Raw genomic sequence first — 15,820 nt, 5'->3', positions numbered from 1 at the left:
GATGTCTAGTTGGCAGCTGGTATCAAGTGGAGTGCCCCAAGGGTTGGTCCTCGGGCTGGTTTTGCTCAATATCTTCATTAATGATCTGGAGGATGGTGTGGATTGCACCCTCAACAAGTTTGCAGATGACACTAAACTGGGAGGAGAGGTAGATACGCTGGAGGGTAGGGATAGGAAACAGAGGGACCTAGACAAATTAGAGGATTGGGCCAAAAGAAATCTGATGAGGTTCAACAAGGACAAGTGCAGAGTCCTGCACTTAGGACGGAAGATCCAATGCACTGCTACAGACTAGGGACCGAATGTCTCGGCAGCAGTTCTGCAGAAAAGGACCTAGGGGTTACAGTGGACGAGAAGCTGGATATGAGTCAGCAGTGTGCCCTTGTTGCCAAGATGGCCAATGGCATTTTGGGATGTATAAGTAGGGGCATTGCCAGCAGATCGAGGGACGTGATAGTTCCCCTCTATTAGGCATTGGTGAGGCCTCATCTGGAGTACTGTGTCCAGTTTTGGGCCCCACACTACAAGAAGGATGTGGAAAAATTGGAAAACGTCCAGCGGAGGGCAACAAAAATGATGAGGGGACTGGAACACATGATTTATGAGGAGAGGCTGAGGGAACTGGGATTGTTTAGTCTGTGGAAGAGAAGAATGAGGGAGGATTTGATAGCTGCTTTCAACTACCTGAAAGGGGGTTCCAAAGAGGATGGATCTAGACTGTTCTCAGTGGTAGCAGATGACAGAACAAGGAGTAATGGTCTCAAGTTGTAGTGGGGGAGATCTAGGTTGGATATTAGGAAAAACTTTTTCACTCAGGGCAGACAGCTGCAGCGGCACAGGAGCTAGCAAACAGAGCTGTAAACAGGGGAGTTTGAGTGGGAATTCTGTTGGAGGAGAAGGTGTTTGTATTTGGTTTTGTATTTGTAGTATTTGTATTTGTATGTGTAGAGGCTTGTGGGGGCTTTGTGCTGGGAGAGAAGCTGAGCCCTGATTAGGGGGCGGGGCTTCTCTGACTCAGGGTCCTAAAAGGTAGTCAGCGAATCAGGCCGCAGCACAGAGCGCTGCAGCGGCACAGGAGCTAGCAAACAGAGCTGTAAACAGGGGAGTTTGAGGTGGAGTTTGTCTTGTGGTGCTTGTTTGGGGTTTGGCTTTGCTGTGGGGGCTGGTGTTTTGGTGGGGTTTGTTTTTCCCAGATGAACAGGGTTTAGGTGGGAAGGGTATGACAGATACAGAGGCAGCAGTGGGAGTGACCCATGTAGCGGAAGACACAATGGAGATGACTGGATGTGGAAGCTGCGGTATGTCCATGATCCTGGAGGGGGCACCTGGTAAGGGTTTTGTGTGCATGAAATGCCGTCTGATAGAGCTGATGGAGGAAAAGATCCGAGGTTTGGAGATGCAGGTGGAAAGTCTGGTTGAGTTTAGGAAGGGGTTTGAGCAGATTATGGAGTAAAGACATGAGGTATCTGAAGGGAAAAGCTCAGACTTGCAGATGGAAGCAGGACTGGGGAATTCTGAGAGGAGACTTCTGGGTGAGGAAAGTGGTCAGTGGAAGCATGTGACTGAAAGAACCAGGCAGAGGAAAAGACGGGCTAGTGAAGGAGAAATAGAGCTCAAGAATAGGTTTGCAGAGTTGGAAAATGAAGAAGGGGCTCAGCAGGTAGTCACTGAAGGTGGAAGGGCAAGGAAGAAGAGAAGAGCGGCTAGTCCTATAGGAAAAGGGGATGAGTTAATGGAGACTACACCAAATATGAGTCCCAGGAGGATACAGGATGGGTTGAAGAGCATTACAAGGGAGAATAGGAATGGAAAGAACTTGCAGCCAGAGGGAACAGAGGATAGACTGTACAATAGCACAGTCACCAGGAAAAGGCAGGTCTATGTGATCGGGGACTCTTTACTGAGAAGAATAGACAGGCCTGTAACCAGAGCTGATCCAGAGAATAGAAGGGTGTGCTGTCTTCCAGGTGCTAAGATACGGGATGTAGACCTGAGGTTGAAAAGGATCCTAAAGGGAGCAGGAAAGAATCCCCTAATTATTCTTCATGTGGGAACAAATGATACGGCTAGATTCTCGCTGGAAAGTATTAAGGGAGACTATGCTAGGCTGGGGAAGACGCTTAAGGAAATCAAGGCTCAGGTGATCTTCAATGGGTTTCTGCCTGTTCCTAGAGGTGGGCAACAAAGGTGTGACAAGATTATGACTATCAACAGATGGCTTAGGCAGTGGTGCTGTAAGGAGGGCTTTGGGATGTATGGCCACTGGGAGGCATTCATGGACAGAGGACTGTTCTCTCCGGATGGACTTCATCTGAGTAGGGAAGGAAATAGACTTCTAGGATGGAGGCTGGCACAACTGATTAAGAGAGCTTTAAACTAGGAATTTGGGGGAGATGGTTGGGAGATGTCCAGGTAATCTCCACGCCGGATTTTAGCATTGAGAGGGAAGAAAACAACGTAAGAAAGGATACAGCCGTGGGTAGGAGAATGTATATAAGGAGGAAGGGCAGTGTGGATACCAGTCTCATAGGTCATACTGGCTGTAGAATGACCGTGCCTAATAGGGTACAGAATGTGAGCGAGGCCAAACAGCAAAAATTAAGATATTTGTACATCAGTGCGAGGAGCCTAGGCAACAAAATGGAGGAACTAGAGCTACTGGTGCAGGACGTGAAACCAGCTATTCTAGGGAGAACAGAAACAGGGTGGAATAGTCGTCATGACTGGACTACAGGTATTGAAGGGTCTGTGCTGTTTAGGAAAGACCGAAATAAAGGTAAAGGTGGTGGAGTAGCACTGTCTATCAATGATGAAGTAGAATGTAAAGAAATAAGAAGCGATGGAATGGATAAGACAGAGTCCGTCTGGGCAAAAATGACATTGGGGAAGAAAACTATTAGAGCCTCCCCTGGGATAGTGCTTGGGGTGTGCCGAGATCTAATTTGGATATGGATAAAGCCCTCTTTAATGTTTTTAATAAAGTAAATACTATGGAAACTGTGTGATCATGGGAGACTTTAACTTCCCAGATATAGACTGGAGGACGAGTACTAGTAATAATAATAGGGCTCAGATTTTCCTGGATGCGATAGCTGATGGATTCCTTCATCAAGTAGTTGCTGAACTGACTAGAGGGGATGCCATTTTAGATTTGGTTTTGGTGAGTAGTGAGGACCTTATAGAAGAAATGGTTGTAGGGGATAATCTTGGCTCAAGTGATCATGAGCTAATTCAGTTCAAACTGAACGGAAGGATTAACAAAAATAAACCTGCAACTAGGATTTTTGATTTCAAAAGGGCTGACTTTCAAAAATTAAGGAAATTAGTTAGGGAAGTGGATTGGACTGAAGAACTTAGAGATCTAAAGGTAGAAGAGGCCTTGGATTATTTTAAATCAAAGCTGCAGAAGCTATCGGAAGCCTGCATCCCAAGAAAGGGGAAAAAATTCATAGGCAGGAGTTGTAGACCAAGCTGGATGAGCAAGCACCTCAAAGAGGTGATTAAGAAAAAGCAGAAAGCATACAGGGAGTGGAAGAAGGGAGGGATCAGCAAGGAAAGCTACCTTATTGAGGTCAGAATATGAAGGGATAAAGTGAGACAGGCTAAAAGTCAAGCAGAGTTGGACCTTGCAAAGGGAATTAAAACCAATAGTAAAAGGTTCTATGGCCATATAAATAAGAAGAAAACAAAGAAAGAAGAAGTGGGACCGTAAAACACTGAGGATGGAGTGGAGGTCAAGGATAATCTAGGCATGGCCCAATATCTAAACAAATACTTTGCATCAGTCTTTAATAAGACTAAAGAGGATCTTAGGGATAATGGTAGCATGACAAATGGGAATGAGGATATGGAGGTAGATATTACCATATCTGAGGTAGAAGCGAAACTCAAACAGCTTAATGGGACTAAATGGGGGGGCCCAGATAATCTTCATCCAAAAATATTAAAGGAATTGCACATGAAATTGCAAGCCCATTAGCAAGAATTTTTAATGAATCTGTAAACTCAGGGGTCGTACCATATGATTGGAGAATTGCTAACATAGTTCCTATTTTTAAGAAAGGGAAAAAAAGTGATCCGGGTTAGTCTGACATCTGTAGTATGCAAGGACTTGGAAAAAATTTTGAAGGAGAAGGTAGTTAAGGACATTGAAGTCAATGGTAAATGGGACAAAATACAACATGGTTTTACAAAAGGTAGATCGTGCCAAACTAACCTGATCTCCTTCTTTGAGAAAGTAACAGATTTTTTTAGACAAAGGAAACGCAGTGGATCTAATTTACCTAGATTTCAGTAAGGCGTTTGATACCGTGCCACATGGGGAATTATTAGTTAAATTGGATAAGATGGGGATCAATAGGAAAATTGAAAGGTGGATAAGGAATTGGTTAAAGGGGAGACTACAACGGGTCCTACTGAAAGGTGAACTGTCAGGCTGGAGGGAGGTTACCGTGGAGTTCCTCAAGGATTGGTTTTGGGACCAATCTTATTTAATCTTTTTATTACTGACTTTGGCACAAAAAGTGGGAGTTTGCTAATAAAGTTTGCGGATGATACAAAGCTGGGAGGTATTGCCAATTTAGAGAAGGACAGGGATATCCTACAGGAGGATCTGGATGACCTTGTAAACTGGAGTAATAGTAATAGGATGAAATTTAATAGTGAGAAGTGTAAGGTCATGCATTTAGGGATTAATAACAAGAATTTTAGTTATAAGCTGGGGACGCATCAATTAGAAGTAACAGAGGAGGAGAAGGACCTTGGAGTATTGGTTGATCATAGGATGACTATGAGCTGCCAATGTGATATGGCTGTGAAAAAAGCTAATGTGGTCTTGGGATGCATCAGGAGAGGTATTTCCAGTAGGGATAAGGAGGTTTTAGTACTGTTATACAAGGCACTGGTGAGACCTCACCTGGAATACTGTGTGCAGTTCTGGTCTCCCATGTTTAAGAAGGATGAATTCAAACTGGAACAGGTACAGAGAAGGGCTACTAGGATGATCTGAGGAATGGAAAACTTGTCTTATGAAAGGAGACTCAAGGAGCTTGGCTTGTTTAGCCTAACTAAAAGAAGGTTGAGGGGAGATATGATTGCTCTCTATAAATATATCAGAGGGATAAATATCAGAGAGGGAGAGGAATTATTTAAGCTCAGTACCAATGTGGACACAAGAACAAATGGATATAAACTGGCCACCAGGAAGTTTAGACTTGAAATTAGACGAAGGTTTCTAACCATCAGAGGAGTGAAGTTTTGGAATAGCCTTCCAAGGGAAGCAGTGGGGGCAAAAGATCTATCTGGCTTTAAGATTAAACTCGATAAGTTTATGGAGGAGATGGTATGATGGGATAACATGGTTTTGGTAATTAAATATTCATGGTAAATAGGCCCAATGGCCTGTGATGGGATATTAGATGGGGTGGGACCTGAGTTACCCAGGAAAGAATTTTCTGTAGTATCTGGCTGGTGAATCTTGCCCATATGCTCAGGGTTTAGCTGATTGCCATATTTGGGGTCAGGAAGGAATTTTCCTCCAGGGCAGATTGGAAGAGGCCCTGGAGGTTTTTCGCCTTCCTCTGTAGCATGGGGCATGGGTCACTTGCTAGAGGATTCTCTGCTCCTTGAAGTCTTTAAACCACGATTTGAGGACTTCAATAGCTCAGACATAGGTGAGAGGTTTTTCGCAGGAGTGGTGGGTGAAATTCTGTGGCCTGCGTTGTGCAGGAGGTCAGATTAGATGATCATAATGGTCCCTTCTGACCTAAATATCTATGAATCTATGAAGCACTAGAATGTGTTACCTAGGGAGGTGGTGGAATCTCCTTCCTTTGAAATTTTTAAGGTCAGGCTTGACAAAGCCCTGGCTGGGATGATTTAGTTGGGGATTGGTCCTGCTTTGAGCAGGGGGTTGGACTAGATGACCTCCTGAGGACCCTTCCAACCCTGATATTATATGATTCTATGATTCAATGATTCATGCAGGTCCCCACATCTGTACCCCAGAGTTCAGAATCGGGCGGGAACCCTGCTATTACTTTTTGAGTCTTTTGCTAACTGTTCTTCAAATTCTTTTTTGGCTTCGTAATTATATTTTTACACTTCATTTGTCAGAGTTTATGCTCCTTTCTATTTCCTCCCTAGGATTTAACTTTTTTAAGGATGCCTTTTTGTCTCTCACTGCTTCTTTTCCTTTGTTGTTTAGCCACAGTGGCACTTTTTTGTTTCTCTTACTATAATTTTTAATTTGGGGCATACATTTAAGTTGAGCTTTAATTATGGTGTCTTTAAAAAAGTTTCCATGCAGCTTGCAGGGATTTCACTTGTGGCACTGTACTTTTCACTTGTGGCACATTCTTTTAATTTCTGTTTAACTAACTTCCTCATTTTTGTGCCGTCCCCCTTTCTGAAATTAAATACTACAGTGTTGGGCTGCTGTGGGGTTTTCCCCCACCTCAGGGATGTTAAATTTAATTATAATATGGTCACTATTACCAAGTGGTCCTGCTATATTCAGCTCTTTGACCAGTTCCTGTACTTCATTTAGGGCTAAATCAAGAATTGCCTCTCCTCTTGTGGGTTTCAGGACTAGCTGCTCCAAGAAGCAGTCATTTAAGGTGTCAAGAAACTTTATCCCATCCTGAGGTGATGTGCACCCAGTCAAAATGGGGATAGTTGAAATCCCACATTTTTATTGATTTTTTATTGAATTTTTATAGCCTCTGTAATCTCTTTGAGCATTTCACAGTCACTATCACCTGATCAGGTGGTTGGTAATATATCCCTATGGCTATATTATTATTATTAGAGCATGGAATTACTATCCATAGAGATTCTATGGTACAGTTTTGTTTATTTAAGATTTTTACTTCATTTGATTCTACGCTTTCTTTTACGTATAGTGCCACTCCCCCACCAGCACGACCTCTTCTGTCGTTCGGATATATTTTGTACCCTGGTGTTACGGTGTTCTAAGTTCCCCTCCCCCAGCCCCAACCCAACACTGGACCTGCCATGGCTGGGGGAGAGGTGCCCCTCCCCTAATCCCACCCTAGCCTGGCCCCCAACCTGCCGCAGCTGGGGGAAGGGACGTCCCTCCCCCAGCCCCAACTCAGCCCTGGACCTGCCATGACCTGGGGAGGGGCACCTATCCCACAGCTGGAGCTCCTGAGCTGCTGTGGCTGGGAGAGGCATCTCTCTCATGCAGCCCGGGTGCTGCTGCATGGAAAGAGAGCTGGGGGGAGTTCTCTCTCCCCACTGTAGCCCCAGAGAACCTCCTGCACCCCAAACCCCTCATCACTGGCCCCACCCCAGAGCCCGCACCCACATCCGGAGCCCTCAACCTCCCCACACTCCAACCCTCTGCCCCAGCCCAGAGCCCCTCAGCCCTGGCTCCACCCCAGAGCCCTCACCTCACCCCACCCCACCCCTCTGCCCCAGCCCTGAGCCCCTCATCCCCGGACCCATCCCAGAGCTTGAACCCCTAGTTGGAGTCCTCATACCCCTGCACCCCAGCCCTCTGCCCCAGCCCTGAGCTCCCACCCACACTCCGAACCTCCTCAACCCCACCTCCATCACATGAATTTTGTTACGTACACCAATATGAAGTGTGACACATCACCTCCATATTGGTGCACATAACAAAATTCATTTTACACATGTGTGGGAAAAATTACAGGGAACACTGCCTGTGTCCCAATGATTATTCTCATTCCACCAATTTTCTGTGATGCCTATTATATCAATATCCTCATTTAATACAAGGCATTCTTGTTCACCCCTCTTATTATTTAAACTTCTAGCATTTGTATATAAGCACTTTAAAAACTTGTCACTTTTTAGCTGTCTGCCATTACATGATGTAATTGAATGGGACTCTCTTTCATTTGACTGTTTCTCATCAGATCCTGTATTTTATCATCTTCTATCCTCTCCTCCTTACTAGGACATAGAGAATCTCCATTAATAGATGCTCCCCAAGGGATGTCTCTGTCCAAACCATGTGCTTCTCCGCACTTGTCAGCTTTCCCCCCAGACTTAGTTTAAAAACTTCTCTACGACCTTTTTAATTTTAGGTGCCAGCAATCTGTTTCCATTTTGGTTTAGGTGGAGCCCATCCTTCCTGTTTAGTCTCCCCCTTTTCCAAAAGTTTCCCCAGTTCCTAATAAATCTAAAACCCTCCTCCCTACGCCATCATCTCATCCATGCATTGAGACCCTGCAGTTCTGCTTGTCTAACTGGCCCTGCGTGTGGAACTGGAACCATTTCAGAGAATGCTACCATGGAGGTCCTGGACTTCAATCTCTTACCTAGCAGCCTAAATTTGGCCTCCAGCACCTCTCTCCTATCCTTCCCTTTGTCACTGGTACCTACATGTACCATGGCCACTGGCTCCTCCACAGCACTAAATGTTAAGTCTATCTAGATGTCTCGAGAGCTGCAACCTTTGTACCAGGTAGGCAAATCATCATGCGATTTTCCCAGTCATCGCAAACCCAGCTATCTAGGTTTCTAATGATTGAATCCCCCATAACTATTACCTGTCTCTTCCTAATAACTGGAGTTCCCTCCCCTGGAGAGGTATCCTCTCTGTGTGAGAGGATACCACGGACATCATCTGGGTCCTAACTGTGGGATCGTTTCCCTCTGCTCCAGTTGGATGTTCTCCTTCCCTGAGACTTTGATCCTCCTCAGCAGCACAGAGGCTACCAGACTGGGGGTGGGCCATTCTGCTGTGTCCCAGAAAGTCTCATCTATGTATCTCTCTGTATCCCTTAGCTCCTCCATTCAGCCATTCTGGTCTCCAAAGCCCATACACAGTCTCTGAGGGCCAGGAGCTTAGCTTTAGGAAAACAAATATGTACTGTGATGGGTTCCCCCAGGGTGCCACTTGAACTGGGGTACCACTGAGCCCTCTGACCCACCAGTCTCAGCTCCCTCTCACACTGTGCTGCTGTGACAAGCTGCGGACACGCTCCTGATCTTATACTTCCACCAGCATACACACAGGTAGGGACACACCGACCAGGTCCAGTTACATGCAGGCTCTTGTCCAGCCACTGCACTCAACAATAGAGAGGCTACCACCAAAATAACCACCAGCTTCCCAGCCTAGGACCCCAGAGCTTTACTGTCCTGCCCTGGTCCAAACCCCAATCAATTGTCCCCAAATCTGAAATAGTTGTGGGTGAGGACAAAGTCACAAAAGTTCAGCCACAAGGTTTGCCATGACATTATCGGGGATACTTTTGTAACCTTTCTGCCTGTCAGAGTTGGCAGCAATAAAGGCCGGGTTCAGTATCTAGGGGATCCATTCCAATAACACAATGGAAAACCGGCTCGAGCCCCCACCCAGTGACCTGGGACAAATATATACCACCCCCACTGGGCGCCTTCAAGAGGCGATACTTCCCCTCTCGCAAGCACATAGTCTGAGTGTAGCAAAAAGCCTTTTAATAACAGAGAGAAACAATGTGGCATTATGTTGGGGAAACACCACCAACAGGATTCATAACACAACCCATGAGCAAAAAACCCACCCAAGCAAATTGGGGCATGTCCTTTCCCTTTGGTTCTTGAGTCCAGCAACCCAAAATCACCCAAAGTCCCAAAAGTCCAACAACTCAAAAGTCTCTGTCCCTGGTCAGGGCAGCCCCAGAGTTCAAAAGTTTATCTGCAGAGTTTTACCTCCCAACCTGGGTGGAGATTGGCGGGGGGTGTTAAGGGGCACCTTACGTGGTCCAAAGCTGATGGCCCCACCTCTCCATGGGGCTCCACTCTGTCAGCTGCCCCATGAGCTGCTCTAGGCATCCAACAAACTGCTCTGCTCCACCAGCCACTCCGCTCTGCTTGCCATCCCGCAAACTGCTCTGCTCCACCAGCCGCTCCACTCCGCTCGCCGTCCCGCAAACTGCTCTGCTCCACCAGCCACTCCACTCTGCTCGCCGTCCCACAAACTGCTCTGCTCCACCAGCCACTCCGCTCTGCTCGCCATCCCGCAAACTGCTCTGCTCCACCAGCCGCTCTGCTCTGCTCGCCATCCCGCAAACTGCTCTGCTCCACCAGCCGCTCTGCTCGCCATCCCGCAAACTGCTCTGCTCCACCAGCCACTCCACTCCGCTCGCCATCCCGCAAACTGCTCTGCTCCACCAGCCACTCCGCTCTGCTCGCCATCCCGCAAACTGCTCTGCTCCACCAGCCGCTCTGCTCGCCATCCCGCAAACTGCTCTGCTCCACCAGCCACTCCACTCCGCTCGCCATCCCGCAAACTGCTCTGCTCCACCAGCCACTCCGCTCTGCTCGCCATCCCGCAAACTGCTCTGCTCCACCAGCCACTCCGCTCTGCTCGCCGTCCCGCAAACTGCTCTGCTCCACCAGCCGCTCCACTCCGCTCGCCATCCCGCAAACTGCTCTGCTCCACCAGCCACTCCACTCCGCTCGCCGTCCCACAAACTGCTCTGCTCCACCAGCCACTCCGCTCCGCTCGCCATCCCGCAAACTGCTCTGCTCCACCAGCCACTCCGCTCTGCTCGCCATCCCGCAAACTGCTCTGCTCCACCAGCCACTCCGCTCTGCTCGCCATCCCGCAAACTGCTCTGCTCCACCAGCCGCTCTGCTCGCCATCCCGCAAACTGCTCTGCTCCACCAGCCGCTCTGCTCGCCATCCCGCAAACTGCTCTGCTCCACCAGCCACTCCGCTCTGCTCGCCATCCCGCAAACTGCTCTGCTCCACCAGCCACTCCGCTCTGCTCGCCGTCCCGCAAACTGCTCTGCTCCACCAGCCACTCCGCTCTGCTCGCCGTCCCGCAAACTGCTCTGCTCCACCAGCCGCTCCGCTCTGCTCGCCATCCCGCAAACTGCTCTGCTCCACCAGCCGCTCTGCTCGCCATCCCGCAAACTGCTCTGCTCCACCAGCCGCTCTGCTCGCCATCCCGCAAACTGCTCTGCTCCACCAGCCACTCCGCTCTGCTCGCCATCCCGCAAACTGCTCTGCTCCACCAGCCACTCCGCTCTGCTCGCCGTCCCGCAAACTGCTCTGCTCCACCAGCCACTCCGCTCTGCTCGCCGTCCCGCAAACTGCTCTGCTCCACCAGCCGCTCCACTCCGCTCGCCATCCCGCAAACTGCTCTGCTCCACCAGCCACTCCACTCCGCTCGCCATCCCACAAACTGCTCTGCTCCACCAGCCACTCCGCTCTGCTCGCCATCCCGCAAACTGCTCTGCTCCACCAGCCACTCCGCTCTGCTCGCCATCCCGCAAACTGCTCTGCTCCACCAGCCGCTCTGCTCGCCATCCCGCAAACTGCTCTGCTCCACCAGCCGCTCTGCTCGCCATCCCGCAAACTGCTCTGCTCCACCAGCCACTCCGCTCTGCTCGCCATCCCGCAAACTGCTCTGCTCCACCAGCCACTCCGCTCTGCTCGCCGTCCCGCAAACTGCTCTGCTCCACCAGCCACTCCGCTCTGCTCGCCGTCCCGCAAACTGCTCTGCTCCACCAGCCACTCCGCTCTGCTCGCCATCCCGCAAACTGCTCTGCTCCACCAGCCGCTCTGCTCGCCATCCCGCAAACTGCTCTGCTCCACCAGCCACTCCGCTCTGCTCGCCGTCCCGCAAACTGCTCTGCTCCACCAGCCACTCCGCTCTGCTCGCCGTCCCGCAAACTGCTCTGCTCCACCAGCCGCTCCACTCCGCTCGCCATCCCGCAAACTGCTCTGCTCCACCAGCCACTCCGCTCTGCTCGCCGTCCCGCAAACTGCTCTGCTCCACCAGCCGCTCCACTCTGCTCGCCATCCCGCAAACTGCTCTGCTCCACCAGCCGCTCCGCTCGCCGTCCCGCAAACTGCTCTGCTCCACCAGCCGCTCCACTCCGCTCGCCGTCCCGCAAACTGCTCCACCATATATCTTCAGGCTCCCCCCTACTTAACACAGCACTCAGTGATTTCAGCTCTTAGTCAGTTTAGCTCTTTTGTGATTTCAGCTTGTAGTAGGGGAGCCTCAGTGCTGGTGCACCATTAGCCCAAAGTGAATTCAGCTCAGCAGCCCGTAACTAGACCCGTAACTAGAGTCCCTCCATCATAACAAAAGGCCAAGTGCAGTTCCACTGTCCTTGATTCCCATAATCAGGGTAATAACAATTTATTCTTCCTGCCCCAATAACAGAGACACTGGGGATCCCACAGCAGCCAAAGTGACCATTTGGGCAGCTATGGCCTCATTCTAGGCAGGGTGGGTGTGCCTATGCAAATGAGATCAGCCCCTGAAGTTCTTTTCCACAACTTGCCACACCTCACCACCAGATGTCAGGATGGAGCTCATCCTGACTCTGCTTACACTTTGTCCTCACCCACAACTATTTCAGATTTGGGGACAATTTATACCTTCAAGTCAGTGGGACTGCTATGGGTACCTGCATGGCCCCACAGTATGCCAACATTTTTATGGTTGACTTAGAACAACGCTTCCTCAGCTCTCGTCCCCTAACCTGCTTGTGTTACGTTGATGACATCTTCATCATCTGGACCCATGAGAAGGAGGCCTTGAGGAATTCCACCAGGATTTCAACAATTTCCACCCCACCATCAACCTCAGCCTGGACCAGTCCACACAAGAGATCCAGTTCCTGGACACTACAGTGCTAATAAGCGACGGTCACATAAACACCAGCCTATACCAGAAACATATTGACTGCTATACTTACCTACATGCCTCCAGCTTTCATTGAGACCACATCACACGATCCATTGTCTACAGCCAAGCTCTAAGATACAACCGCATTTGCTCCAATCTCTCAGACAGAGACAAACACCTACAGGATATCTATCAAGCATTCTTAAAACTACAATACCCACCTGGTGAAGTTAAGAATTGACAGATTGACAGAGCCAGAGGGGTACTCAGAAGTCACCTACTACAAGACAGGCCCAACAAAGAAAGTAACAGAACGCCACTAGCCACACCTTCAGCCCCCAACTAAAACCTCTCCAGCGCATCATCAAGGACCTACATCCTCTCCTGAAGGATGATCCCTTACTCTCACAGACCTTGGGAGACAGACCAGTCCTCGCTTACAGACAGCTCCCCAACCTGAAGCAAATACTCATCAGCAACTATACACCACACAACAAAAACACTATCCCAGGAACCAAACCCTGCAACAAACCCCAGTGCCAACTCTGTCCGCATATCTATTCAAGGGACACCATCATAGGACCTAACCATATCAGCCACATCATCAGAGGCTCGTTCACCTGCACATCTACCAATGTGATATATGCCAGCAATGCCCCTTTGCCAAGTACATTGGCCAAACCGGACAGTCTCTACTCAAAAGAATAAATGGACACAAATCTGACATCAGGAATTATGACATTCAAAAACCAGTAGGAGAACACTTCAACCTCCCTGGTCACTCAATAACAGACTTAATAGTGGCAATTCTTCACAAAAAAACTTCAAAACAGACTCCAGCGTGAAACGACAGAACTGGAATTAATTTGCAAACTGGACACCATCAAATTAGGCCTGAACAAAGACTGGGAGTGTATGGGTCATTACAAAAACTATTTTTACCATACTAATTTCCCCCTACTGTTACTCACACCTTCTTGTCAACTGTTTGAAATGGGCACTCTCATTACTACTACAAAAGTGATTTTTCCTCCATTGTATTCAACTGTTAATTGAATTGTCTCGTTAGACTGACCCCCCCAGTTGGTAAGGCAACTCCCATCTTTTCATGTACAGTACTATGTATATGTATACCTGCTACTGTATTTTCCACTCCATGCATCTGAAGAAGTGGGTTCTAGCCCACGAAAGCTTATGCCCAAATAAATTTGTTCGTCTCTAAGGTGCCACAAGGACTCCTCGTTGTTTTTGCTGATACAAACTAACATGGGTATGACTCTGAATACTATTATATCAATATCCTCATTTAACACAAGGCACTCTAGTTAACATATCTTATTATTTAGACTTCTAGTATTTGTATGTAAGCATTAAAAAAATTGTCACTTTTTAGCTGACCTGACTTGAGATTTAGACTTATAAGTCTCCTCTGGAGATAATCATATAGTTTCTCTTATCTGTGTTAATGGCAACTTAGAGTGATAAATGCATCTAATGGGCCAAATTCAGAGGTGCTATAAGGCGATATCTCTTATAGATTAGTAAGTGAGTGAGTCTAAATTGGTGTAACATACATGCTGAGGGGAAAGAATGTATAAGCTATATGCTTACTTAGGCCCCAGCTATCCTACAAATATAGCCATATTAAGAGACTCAGGTATAACATACTTCTGAATTATAGGATAGGCAGACCTTAACTGTGGTTCTGTAACATGACTAAAGCTTTGGTCATGTCTATGCCTTAGCCTGGTTACAGAACAGAATTAAGGGCCTATGTATGCTTCAAACTGGAACCATGGCAGGGGACAACCATGTTGTATGACTGGATTTTCAGAGGTAGAAGTATCTAATGTAAGTTGATTCTTGATCTTTCCTGTTAATTTAGCCTAAGTCTCTACAACAATAATTAAAAGCAGCAGTAACAAGTTTAGAGTGAGCTGTTAGGAAAGCAAAGAAAGGCTGGACTGAATTCTGATAAAATACAGAATTAGCCTTCTGCCCAGGATGCCCATTAACGTTCCTTCCTCCGACTTGCCCTCCACTATGTTAGAGACATGGTGCCCTTCTATAGGTTTGTGAGGCCTCTTACACACATTTCTGACATTTCAGAGGACTGTAGCTGGTAGAAGTTCCATTTCTTGAAGTGTCACCAAATATCTGTTCTCCTCCCTGTTCACTATTCTGCCTGTGCCTCCTCTCTCTTACCAGCCATAGGGATGTGAAGGGAAACACAGTTTAGTGCCTGCTACTTGATTTAGCTTCTGAAATCTCTCAGTGACCCCTACAAAGTATGAGTGTTAGGAGAGGAGGGCTGGTAATGTTCTCTGGGTCAAGTTTCCTCAAGTTTTGTTAGTGCTGAAGAGTCGCTTATGCTCACATAGCCTGAGCCCAGCAAAGCCCTTCAAACAAGATTCACTACACTCTAGCTGCTCCTCTACATCTGCCTTTCAACCCCACCCACACAGACATACATTCTACTTCTACGGGCATTCTCACAGAAAATGCTGCTCTGACTAGGACTGTGTCTGTTTTACGGGGACCCTGTCACAAAGACATTTTCTCTAATCAGAGAGGCATTGTAACTAAATGCAAGTTACTTTCACCAAAATCCAAACTGGTAACTAGGAGACAGAGCAAGAAACATTTTCACTTTGCTCCAATCCATTCATGACTTTAAACACTAATCCCCTTTGTACCTCTCCTCCAGAGCCAGTCCAAACCTGCAGCCCCTTCAGTCTGGTACAGAGCTTCTGCAAGCTTCATTTAAAAAGCAGAGAAGAAAAACATGAAAGGGATTGGAAAAGAGTAGCCTTTCTTCCTGTCCCAAGCTCGGTCTGGAGTGGAGAACTGTGTTTGTATGTTCTGTATCTTTGGAGCAGTGTAGAGACAGGGCTTTCAGTAAGAGGGACTGCCTGTCTGTCACAGCCCAGAGCATTCATCTGCAAACACTGCTCTCCATTCACAGGCTGCCAGGCCTGGGAGCAGATTGAACCAGAGAAACTGTGAGAGACTGAGGAAGGAACTGAGGTGGGGGGAGGGTGTGAAAGGAGACAGAGGGAAGAAGGTGTGGTGGGCCTAAGAATTGTGAACAGAACATACATGAGAGAGGTTACTTTATAAGAAGCGAGAAGACAGACAAGAAGTGAGAGGAGAGGAAGTGGAAGAAGAGACAAGGGACAAGAAGGGGAAATCAG

General features: G+C 47.9%; 1 protein-coding gene across 1 annotated transcript; it reads right to left on the bottom strand.

The window, feature by feature from the left end:
- Positions 1-9,640: 9,640 nt before the first annotated feature.
- On the bottom strand, positions 9,641-15,537 carry LOC144929041 (uncharacterized). Its single transcript, XM_073350763.1, has 2 exons — positions 15,323-15,537; positions 9,641-11,917 (listed from the first exon to the last, which is right to left on the bottom strand). The coding sequence occupies exons 1-2, from the start codon at positions 15,387-15,389 to the stop codon at positions 9,732-9,734; spliced, it is 2,253 nt and encodes a 750-aa protein (XP_073206864.1). The 5' UTR covers positions 15,390-15,537; the 3' UTR covers positions 9,641-9,731.
- Positions 15,538-15,820: the final 283 nt, after the last annotated feature.

Source organism: Lepidochelys kempii, chromosome 7 (genome assembly GCF_965140285.1).
Source record: "Lepidochelys kempii isolate rLepKem1 chromosome 7, rLepKem1.hap1, whole genome shotgun sequence".
Taxonomy (NCBI): domain Eukaryota; kingdom Metazoa; phylum Chordata; order Testudines; family Cheloniidae; genus Lepidochelys; species Lepidochelys kempii.
The sequence above is the reverse complement of the archived record's forward strand: the minus strand, read 5'-3'. Positions and strand labels throughout refer to the sequence as shown.